Source organism: Pelodiscus sinensis, chromosome 6 (assembly GCF_052426305.1).
Source record: "Pelodiscus sinensis isolate ZL-2025 chromosome 6, ASM5242630v1, whole genome shotgun sequence".
NCBI classification, from domain to species: domain Eukaryota; kingdom Metazoa; phylum Chordata; order Testudines; family Trionychidae; genus Pelodiscus; species Pelodiscus sinensis.
The window spans coordinates 37597501-37609001 of NC_143057.1; the positions used below are offsets into that span (position 1 = coordinate 37597501).

The 11501-nt window shown below is 45.5% G+C and overlaps 1 protein-coding gene across 1 annotated transcript; it reads left to right on the top strand.

The window, feature by feature from the left end:
* The first annotated feature begins 2278 nt into the window (after nt 1–2278).
* Nucleotides 2279–5686, top strand: FOXB2 (forkhead box B2). Its single transcript, XM_075932889.2, has one exon. It carries the CDS (start codon nt 2874–2876, stop codon nt 3855–3857), a length of 984 nt encoding a protein of 327 aa, XP_075789004.1. The 5' UTR covers nt 2279–2873; the 3' UTR covers nt 3858–5686.
* Nucleotides 5687–11501: the final 5815 nt, after the last annotated feature.

Below are 11501 nucleotides of genomic sequence, written 5' to 3' on the forward strand. Positions count from 1 at the left end.
GTACAATTATCTTGCCTAAAGGGACAATGCGCTGATAATTGGAGTAACCCAGGGGCATAGACTCGCTGCCAGCCCCTCTTAGAGGCAGCCAATATTTGGATAACGTGTAATTTGTAAATCATTACCCTTTGAAATCTGAAACGGTCTGGCTGGTGCCAATGCGATTACAGGAGATGTTTTTCTTTGAGTAATTGCCTTGCCGACTCGAATCCGAATAGCGCTGACAAACATGTACACGGGCTGCAATCCTGAGAAGATGCTCTGGGGGCGTAGAAAATAATGCGGGCAATAGTGTTAATCCAGTAACTAGGATCCACATTTACAATTACTCTTCAAGCAATGCAGACAGGGCTCCATGTACATGTGTCCTAAATACAGTGTGGGGCCGATCTTTGGTCGGGCAAAACTCCCATCATTGGAGTGGACTGGATCTTTCCTCTCAATAAAGCGACCGTGGAAGCCAATGGGAGTTTCCTTTTGACTCTATAGAAGGATCAGGCCCGTCTTGTGTAGCTATTATTCCCAGCCACATACCTATCTACAATCTACTTAATTTCTCCCCCGCCCTCCGCCCCCTGTTTAATCACTTTCTGAAGCAGTGAATTATCTCTGTCCATGTGTTCAGCTTCCCTACCCCACCCTCCGCACCACTGCGCTTCGGGTGTTAAGTACACCCTGGATGGGACAGGATCGCTTGTAAAAATTAAAAAAAAAAAGCAGGGTGCAGTCACAGCCGCTCGCAGATGAAGGTGGTTTAATTGCGAAATACAGAGACAGAGCACATTCACGGAATACATGGAGAAAGCCTCGAGTTATTAAGTGGTGAGATGAGGCAATCCATTGACTTTCAGGCTATTTGAATGTGTAAGGAAAAAGTTGGAGGGGGGAGAGAAGCTGAAACAGGACTTCTAATCAAGTGGCATCACCTTCATAATTCGACTAGAAAATAAATGTTTTGGAAAAATTCATAGCTACCGCAAGGAGAGGAGTCACACGATGTCTCCACTGGCTGTCATTGCCAAATTAGAGTAATGCCCACAATTAGGGTGCAAGGTGTAGGTGTTCTATATCGTTCGACTGAAGATAACTACAGTAAGGAACAAATCGGGTGCCTTCAATAATAATAATAAATACTATACCGTGTAATACATCATTGTGCACGTTAATGGTGCTGACCCTGACCTGTTTGTTTTCCAAAATCACGCATTTAGCAAATTAGTACGCGTTCCTGTCCCCTTGCTTTAACCTGTGATTGAGATCTTTCTTTCAGTGAGCCTGAAGCCTACCCCGCTAGATGCAGTAGGCAATAAAAGTCACTCTTGCAAGAGTTCTCTGTCTTCGATATAGAAATCTAATTTTTCCCCTTTCATCAATTCTCATTGTAGTGTCTGAATCACCAAGGAAAACATATTTGGTGCTCACAACAAACTTGTCATAGATGGAGGCTACTGGCTACGGGCAAGCACCTCCGTGCTACAAGTTAGAGATGTCTATGTTATTATTTTTTTATTGCACTGTTGTATGAATACATTAAAAGTACGAAAATAAAACAGAGTAGGGTGGGTGTATTAAAAGAACGCATGGTTAGTGTGTGTTTTATGTTTGGGGGGTCCGTTAGATTATATTCACCCTTCTTTACATAGAAATTAAAGCCACGCGGGGTTGATTGGTTTGTTTTTCAACGTTAGTATTAACTGGGGCCGGTTTTTTTCCATCCGACGTTCAAATACCTAGCTTTTGCCAAATACATTTTAGAGGGCGCCTATCAATTGTTGCATTCTCAGTTGATTTCTACTGATTAACATCTCAAAAACACCTGAAGCGCATAGGTGTTGGTTGGAGGGAGCTTTGTTTTACTTTAACAACCCCCCCCCCTCCCAAGACTTGTCACTGCAGTAAAATACGTTACTTATGATCCCTGAGGGAGAGTGGCGGTACAGAATTGTTACTTCTCCTTTGTTCCTTCACAATGCGTAGCTGTTTTATTGTTCTATTAAAAGTAGCCCGAAGTTCCCTCTTTTCCAAGAAAAGATGTGTAAGCTCAGTTGATGTCAGTTACTAGTTTCCACTTGCTTAAATGGATCAGGAGCTACCAGCTCTCCGTTTCAAATCGTGCCGGGGAGGGTGACCCTGGAGGCTGCTAGGTTTGGAGCGTGGCTGCACATGCTGGCCCCAGGAAGGCCAGGAAAGCGGCCGAGGGGCTTGCGGAGAGGGGAGGCTTGGCAGAGGGGAGGAGTGCGCCTTCCGGCTCGGGCTGCCTCCCCTCTCCGCGCTTTGAAAGCGCCTCTGGACCTCACAGGGCGCTTTCGAGCCTCCCAGAAGCGCCGCCTGCGCATCTGGCCCCACCTCGTCCCGCTGAGGACTTTGTGAGCCGCTGCGCGGCTTCTGGCCCCTTTCGCAGGAGTCGCTAAGTCCCTGAGCAACTGTCATGTGATGAATCGGGCGAGCTGCGGGGGTCTCCGCAGCTCCGGGATCGTTACAAAACCGCGCCGGAGAGCGCTTCGCAGCCAGAGCCGCGGCAGCCGCCTCTCCGCCGCCTCCTCCCCGCGCCGGCTGCGCCACCCCGCCGGCCGCCGCAGCTCGGCCAGACTTTGATGGGACGCGGCGCCACCCCCGCCGCTCACCCCTGCGCTGGGCAGCCGGGCTCTGCCGCGCCGAGAAAGGCCCGCGCCGCTCCCGCCGACAAAGGGAAACTTGGCGGCGGTGCGGGGCCCGGGGGCGCAGCCCGGCAGCGAGCGCCCGCCCCGGTCCCCTCGCGCGGGCTGCGGCGGGCAGGGCAGAGCGCACGGGAGACGGGCCGTCCGGCCGCGGGATGTAGCGGCGCCGCGGCGGGGGCGCGCTAGGCGGGGGGCGCGGGGCCCGGCGGGGCGGCCATGCCGCGGCCGGGGAAGAGCTCGTACAGCGACCAGAAGCCGCCCTACTCCTACATCTCGCTGACGGCCATGGCCATCCAGCACTCGGCCGAGAAGATGCTGCCGCTGAGCGACATCTACAAGTTCATCATGGAGCGCTTCCCCTACTACCGCGAGCACACGCAGCGCTGGCAGAACTCGCTGCGCCACAACCTCTCCTTCAACGACTGCTTCATCAAGATCCCGCGCCGGCCCGACCAGCCGGGCAAGGGCAGCTTCTGGGCGCTGCACCCGGACTGCGGCGACATGTTCGAGAACGGCAGCTTCCTGCGGCGCCGCAAGCGCTTCAAGGTGCCGCGCCCGGAGCCGCCGCTGCCCAAGGGCCCGGCGCACGCCCCGCACGTGGTGCACTACTTCCACCCGCAGCCCGCCGCCAAGGGGCAGGGCGGCCTGGGCGCCTCCGAGGCGGCCGTGGCTGCCGCCGCCGCCGCTGCTGCTGCTGCTGCGGCCGCCGGCGTGGGGCGGCTGCCCCAGTTCCAGCCCTACAGCCTGGGCGGGAGCAGCCCGTCGGCGGGCTTCAAGCACCCCTTCGCCATCGAGAACATCATCGGCCGAGATTACAAGGGCGTGATCCAGGCCGGCGGGCTGCCCTTGGCCTCCGTCATGCACCACCTCGGGTACCCGGTGTCCAGCCAGCTCGGCTCCGTGTGGCCGCACGTGGGCGTCATGGACTCCATGGCCGGCATGCCCGTGGCGCACGAGTACGGACCCTTCGGGATGCCCATGAAGGCTCTGTGCCCCCCGCCCGGCCAGACTCTGCCCGCGGTCCCCGTGCCCATCAAACCCACCCCGGCCATGCCACCCGGCTCTGCCCTGCCCGCTCTGACAGTCACCCCGTCGCAGCTCTGCCCTTCCTCTTCGCCAGCCTCTTCCTCCCTCCTGGAGCAGACTCCAGCCCCCTCCGAGGGCAAGAGCTCCTTGCCCTCTGTCCTAGTCCATTCCTAAAGGAGTCGGGCAGAGAGGGACACCTACCCGCGAAGGGTGTATCCTAGGGGCCAGGACTGGATCTGAGACATGGGCTCTTAAATGGTTTCATTAATATAACCCTTCTGGTGTCTGTGTTTATATATTGTACAATCAGATTTATTGAGAGCCAGGTTTCAGGTAAGAGCTTCTGTTGTTGTTAAATATTATCAAAGAAGGGGTGAAAAGGTGATGTGAAAAGGCCCTGTGGCTGCCCAAGTGTGCCCTGCTCCGTTTCTGAACAGAGGGAACGGCTGGGTGGGCAGCACACGGGAGCGGGGCTAAAATCCAGGTACATAAGAGCTCCTCACTCGGAGTGAAATCGGTTTCTCTTCAGCATTCTCTGTTTTAAGTGGAATCCTATTTCTGCAGCCGGGATATATGTATAAAAAATGCTCAGATTCGAGATGTGAATCTGGCCAATAGAAAGGATTCTCGAGTAGTTAGGGCAAAAGGGAATTATTTTTAGAAACATTGTATTTCCTGAGCAAGATGAAGAGTTGCATAAAATTGCCATTCAAGCCTGCGTTTCTCCGCTGGAGAGCGAGGCTGATCTTGCTCTGCAAGGGACACCAAAGCAATTACCGTTGACAAAGGCAAGCAACAAGGGATTAAAGTGGGAGGCTCTCGATTGCAAAAGTAAATTTTGCAAAACAATAGAGAAATGACGAGTAGAAATTTAAACTGCAGCTGCATTAACAACAAAGGGCTCCTTTAAATATAGGTAAGTAGCCATGACTCCTCTATATTCTTGTGTGCGGTGTTGTGGCAGAGTTTGTCACAGGATATCAGAGACACAAGGTGGGTGGGGCAATATATTTTACTGGACCAACTTCTGTCGGTGAAATAGACACGCTTTTGAGCTATTCTGGTCTTGACGACTTGAAGAAGAGCCCGGGATAGTTCGAAAGTTTGTTTCTTGACCAACAGAAGTTGACCAATAAAAAATAGAACCTCGCCTTTCTGCTGTATACTCTTTACATTTTACAGCGAATGAATATTTAACCGGAGGAGGGGGACATTTTTATAGAGGACTCTTTAATTAAACAAATGTGCGGAATGTAGCATTGCCTGTAAACTTGTACCATATCTCTCAGTTTTCTGTTTTCTTCTCAACATAAAAAATCCCCGCCGTTAAGCTTTTCACATCACCTTTTAACAACTCACAGATATAGCTGTTGTATGTGTGTTGCTCTGTGTGTATTGCAGCTGAATTTGAAAACTTAAGAACTGCTGAATGAGAAGTATAAAAACAGAATTAAAAAAATCACAGGAAAAGCACTTTACTTAAAAAAAAAACTTCCAACTGAAAAGAGGGAAGTTATGAAGCAAACCTTTCAAAAGTCACCTTTTGTTTCTTTGACTGATGAATCCCGATTGGTTTGTGAATGATTGTTACCGTTGTCTGTCTGCCCTGCTGTACAGTAGACCAATGTTTTATTAAAACCGAACTATTGATTTGCTTCTGCTGGCGCTGCTGTTTAGGAGTTTTCACTTGTTTTCGTCCCAGATGGGCACAGATTTCTGCTCATAATTCAGTTTTATGAATTAGGAATCTCCCAAACATACACAAATACACAAACATTTCTGGTGTTGTGTTCTGCTAAGCATAAAAGGAGGAGTGTTGTGAAAAGCAAAGTTGCTATTTCATAGAGACATTCTTCATCCACTTCTACTTGATCTGTTTCTTTCGCCTAGTTGGAAAGTTTGTTTAGAAGTTTCTACTTTTTTCTCAGCCTTAATCTCCAATATGGGTCTGCTCTTATACTTCCGCTAATGAAAGAACAAAAGTCTTGAAGTTGGTTTTCAATGACCAGAAATCCTGCTCCTTTGCTTCTCCACAGCGATGCTGTGAGAAGGGTGGGAAGACAGGAAAAAGAAAATGAAGCTGTGAAAGGAAAGACGGGGCCACTAGCTCCGATTCTGATTCCACTGAAGTCAGTTTGAACTAATGCCATTGATTTAAACGGATGCAGGGGTCGGATTCACGGGCTATACTTGTCTGACTAGATAAACTTGAAACCTTCCGACTCATTCGTTTCAAAATTTTCATCGAAGGGGTCTGCCGGGTTCCCAGACATCGCAGTCCAAGGCTTTGCTTTAGAGGAGGATGGCTGGTACCTAAACCAACTGCTTCCCCCTTCTTTGGCGATATGGATCTATTCGAAACTTTGCCTGGGAAAGCAAACCTGTTGCAATCTCCGTGGTCTAGGCTGAAACTGCATGTAGCTTCCTGACACAAATTGTGGCAGTATCTGTTCACCTGCCATTCCACTGGAATGGCTCCATCTGATCCAGAAGATGTTTTAGACTTTAATTTCCAGAATCAAAATAACTCTTAGAGCAGCGAAGACCGGGGAAAAGAGGAGGGGGGGACTGCGAAGGAAGCATAGATCTGTTGCACTGTTAGGAAATCAGATGGGGGACGATGCAAGAAAAGTTTTTCATCGCAGATATGCCGGGCAGATGTTCAGAATAAAAAATGACAAGAAATAGACACACACACACCTTCTAACCCTTTTGTAGCTTCCCTTAGATTTTACATGGGAACAAACTTGGCTATTTCTGTAGTGGCATTAGTTATATATTAAGCGATTCTTAAAATATTTGAAATTTAAATTTACTTTCGGCTGTGGAAAGCCTTATACATTGCTTTTAAAAATTAAAAATCGCTCTTGATTTAAAAATGTGCTCTTTTCAGAATTAGTTCTGTCTAGATTTTTATTTTATTGTTAAATCCGGACTGTTTTTAAAGTAATCCTTGTCGGTTTTGTATATTTGATTGCAGCTATGTTGGCACCTAATAGAAAAGAAAGTTGTGCGCTTTTAGGGCCAGCTCCTACTGACTTCAATAAAAGTAGGGTCTGTCCCTTATATTGATATGGATACCATTTTCTGGTGTATCTTAAACAAATTCCCGCCTCCCCCCCCCAAAAAAAAACCAACACACACGGGGTAAAGGAGACGACAAATTCAGAGTGGAAGAAATAATGAGACTGCAGATACTTAGAAGATTCATTTCTGGGTGGAAACGTCATTTGATTCAACAGGAATATTGGTGTCAGAAATATGGGTGGAACTGTAACAGTGTGGATTAGATATCTGTTGGAAGGGTGTAGACAGACTCTGCCAAGGTAAGTGAAAGGGATTGTGCAAGTAGAGGGACCTTTACTATATCTAATACTCTTCCCCCCTTTAGTTGTTTCTCTGTCAGAATACTATAGTGTTTGGCTGGCTGTCAAAATATCTTGCGTGTGGGGATTGTCTGGGTTCTTATTCCAAAGTGAATAGATTTTGCCAGCAGTTAACTCATCACGTATGATACAGCAGTCAGAAAAGGGCTGTGGCTCGGGAGGGAAGAAACAAGGCGAGAGGCACAGGTGACAAGCAGAGACTGGACATCCCTCAAGTTTGAGAAATTCCTTCCATTGACACGCTGGTTTTGTCCGGGGTTCTAACGATGCAGCCCCGGTCCCTGCAAAACTCCACGTCCTTTAAGTAGGCGGTGAGCCTGGGCACATGGGCAGGGCTGCACGCTGAAAGAATGCAGGGGCTGTGTAGGCAGAGTGACTTGAGGGTTATCGACAGTGATGTTTGCTCATCATGCAAAATATGTCAGGGAGGGATCGGGAGAGGAACTCGCCATACTGGGCCCTGCTGCCAGAAATAGTCATTCATTTCCACAGGACTAGCCTGCAAGAAGTGAACTGGATTTGGCCCGAGGTCAATGACTCAGACTAACCTGCTGAGTCCTATTCAGGTCCCCCAAGTACAACTACAACAAGTTTTTAACTCGGATAATTTGCAGTCTATCCATTTTAATACAGCTGCTGGAAGGAGTGCGCAAAGATCCTACCCTTACAGCACCGGGGAGACATTAGTTGGCTTACACTTCTGGACAGACGGGAAGTAGAGAAATGAATCACTGACACCTGTTCTCAGGCAAGTCATGTCTCAGCACTAACATCAAAAAAGAGAAAGTCCCTCCAGTCCCATGCCACCGCAGAGGACCCCATCAAAGACTCCACGTGCTTGCCCACAGGTGATGGCTGGGTTTCCAAAAAGGCGCTTGCTCCCCGGCACCCATATTCGAGCATGGGGTAGAGGGTTTAAATCACACGCTTTGTGAAAATGGGCGTTTCTGATCTGATTCGCTTGGACCACAACTAAATAGGCGAGTTAATACCCTCACTGACTGATTTGAGATTTTTGTTCCGTCAGCCGAAGAGGGGATTGGGGAAAGAGGGAGTCACCCTAAGTCTCCTGCGCTGTATTAAAAGGAATGCATTACAAATGGTGTACATTAAACATTTGATTGCAGCTGTGGCTTTCAGATATGCGAGGCAGAGATTACACCGTGCCTGCCCGCTAGGGGGCAGGTACTGGGGGGGGGGGGGCGGTTACAGTCTTCAGGTTGCTGTCCCCCAGTAGAGTTCTAAGAGGCCCAGGCAAAGGAGAGTGATTCATGTTATGTTCCTGGTGAACTTTTTTCGGATGCCAATGGAAACCTGGAAGGAAATCTTGAGTGTCACATCTCAAAATCGGGAGAAATTAAGAAGTGCCCTGGGACCTGCAGCAGGACCAGAGACCCATTTCAGTCCGAAATGCACCTCTGTGACAGCTTGACACACACACAGGTGGCATTTCCAGACACTGAGAAAAAGGTATCAGACCTTCTCCCCTCAGGTAGATTGGCACATCTCCAGCTACTGCTTTCCTGTTTTAGCAGGAAGTCTTGGAGTCACTGGATGTGTCCTTCTTAGTTATGAATGGTTTAGAGTCTTTGGTGATGTACATATGTGTGTACACTGACAGGCCACAGCTGGCTATTAGCTCTATTGGGGAGGAGCGGGGAGGTGATCACATGCAGAAATCTCCACAGTGTAAATTACACTATTCAGAAGTAATTTCCTCACCTAAGCAACAGTTGATGGAAGGAGTGGAATTACATAGTCCTCCTGTTAAAAGACAGATAAACTAATTTATTTGGAAATCTAAAACTTTTCCACTTCAGGATGACTAAATAAAAGAAGATCTTTATGCATGTAGCTTGTAATGAAACATTTACATAACTCAGGATAACCTCATAATTTGATTTAAGATTGGAGGAGAGAGAAAAAAAGCATAGCCATAAGTGGGGGATATTTTAAAAATATAACTTACATCGATTTTTTTATTTCAAAACATTGATTTCCAAATAAATTAGTTTATCTGCCTAAAAGGTGTCATATATAAGATTAACTACGCTTGCATCAAAATTGGTCTTTCTGCTCCAAAAATGCCAGCCCATGGTGTGAACAAAAAGCAGTAAAAATAAAATAATTCCCCAAAGGAAAAGTCTGATAAAAAAGAGCAAAACATTTTTATAGCTGTAACCATTAACTTTGCACAGCATGGAAAAGTCCCTCAATATACTACATTTAGAAGCTGTTGGTCTTCAAAGCATAGTGCAAGGTGCATCATTTCAGCCAAGCCTTTAGTGGCTGAAGATAAAGTCTCAATCTTGCAAGCACTTAAGCATTTGGTTAACTTAACTATCATGGACAGTTGAATTGAAATCTTTGACCACTCATGGTAATAAAGATAAACACGCGTCCTAAGGTCTGAGGAATACATACTGCCATCACACTATTTTTCTGATTTATTTTCTTGTGGACAATCATTAATTAGGGGAAGGTTAATATTTCTACTCCTTGGGGGTTATTCTAAAATGGTATATTGTTTTGAGTCTAATTTGGTTTATTGAACCTTTATAATTGATGATCATATGCATGATGGAGATAACTCAGCTTAGTTGTCAGAGGACTTTGAAAGAATGGCTATTAGGGGAAAAATCAGCTTCATATTTTTACACATATACTGAGTATATCTGATAAGTAAATTCACAGTGCCATCGAGTCCATAAAGACATTTTGTATCAATTTTAACTACTTTAAATTCAACTTGTTGCATGTTACAAGCTGTTGCAATAATTAGTGTTGCAATAATTTTGGATAATGATAGTACATCATTTGGTTTTTACCTGTTCTACTCATTCAAAATGTCTGACAGATGATAAATTAATCCAAAACTAATGTTAGCATTTTTAAGACACTGATGACTAGATAGAATAAGAAAATTAGGTTGGTATAGTGGACCTTTGTCTACCAGCATCCCTGCATGTAAAACCAGAGCTCTTATAACAGATATAGGTGCTACAGCAAATATTGATCTTTGGAATGAGCCACTAAAGATTTTAACATATTTCAAAAACTCATGAAAATGAAATAAACATGTGAGTTCTCTACATTTGACACTTCAACATTAAGTTTGCTCTGACAATAACTGGCTGCTGTTGTTTAAGCCCTCAAGAACAAGTGACTTATCAGTTTTACAGTTAACTGCAAACATCAGCTATAGGTTTTATCACTGCACTCCTGCCCCATTAAAGTAAATCAGAGTTTTAATATTGACTTTAATGAACCCCAATTTCCCTTTATCCTTTGAGAGGAACTTAAAAATTGAAAAAGTTGTTTTTAAATTAACTAGCACTGAATCATGGAGGGAAAGAGTAGTGTTATTTATAACCTTCACTAATGATCAGTAGCATGAACAAACACCACATTAGTGATATTCACTGATGACACTAAATTGATAGTAGACCAATAAGGAAAAAGAGATAATACCAAGGGACGCAGAGAGTTTAGAAAAAAAAGGTCAGAAAATAAAATATATTTCTGCATGGACAAGGGCAAGTTACTACATCTTGTGAAAATAACTCAAAACTGATAGAAAGGAGAAATTTTCACAGCAGTAATGCAGATTGAGACCTATGTGGATAGTGGACCATAAATGATGTACGTTTTCAATGAATTTTAGTGGCAAAATACAAGTTTAATGTAATTTTGAGTTCAATAAGCAAAAGTATCATGTCACCAAACAGAGGGGAACTAACTTTTCCTTGCAGAGTTCTGCTGTGACCTGAGATACTGTATTCAGGGCTGGGCACCAGCATAGAGTCACTAGGACCTAGATCCTGAAAGGTATTTAGGTGCCTAACTACCTTTGAGTATCTGAGCCTTTCTGTCTCTTTCTTGAGCCTTTTTAGAACTCTGCTCCTTGATCCTCGTAGAAAAACATTAATACATTTGAAGGGCATTTAGAAAAGAGCGAGAGAAATGATCAAGGGGCTTTTGAGGAAAGATTTCAGGATTGTTTTATGTATAGTTTGGCTAAGAAATAACTGTGAGTAGACATAATACCCTACAAATATCTAAAGGGTGTAAATAGTTAGGGAGGGATGAATATTTAGTGTGATACATTAAGAAAGGTCAAAGTCAGGCCAAATACCTGGGGAAAACCTCCTTGTAGAGAGATATTCTTAGGTATACCAAAGGGAAGGGCAGAAGCTCCACTTAAAGGAGAAAAGGCAGGGACAAAACACTAGCAAAATTACTGCAGAGAATAATCCTGCATTGACAGGGAAAGGAACTCGATAATCTAATTGATGTTTTCAATATTTAGTGTCTAGAATTATGTGATAATACGATTAAGTGTATGGGATTATAATTTAGTAAAATATTAAAATCCAGCATGTGTTTCTGTGTAAATCAGTTTCCTAAAATTAAAGATCCACAAAGTTCATAT

Bases quoted from the DNA above. Each gene is read 5' to 3' on its own strand.
- FOXB2 (XM_075932889.2), top strand. From the start codon at position 2,874: ATGCCGCGGCCGGGGAAGAGCTCGTACAGCGACCAGAAGCCGCCCTAC.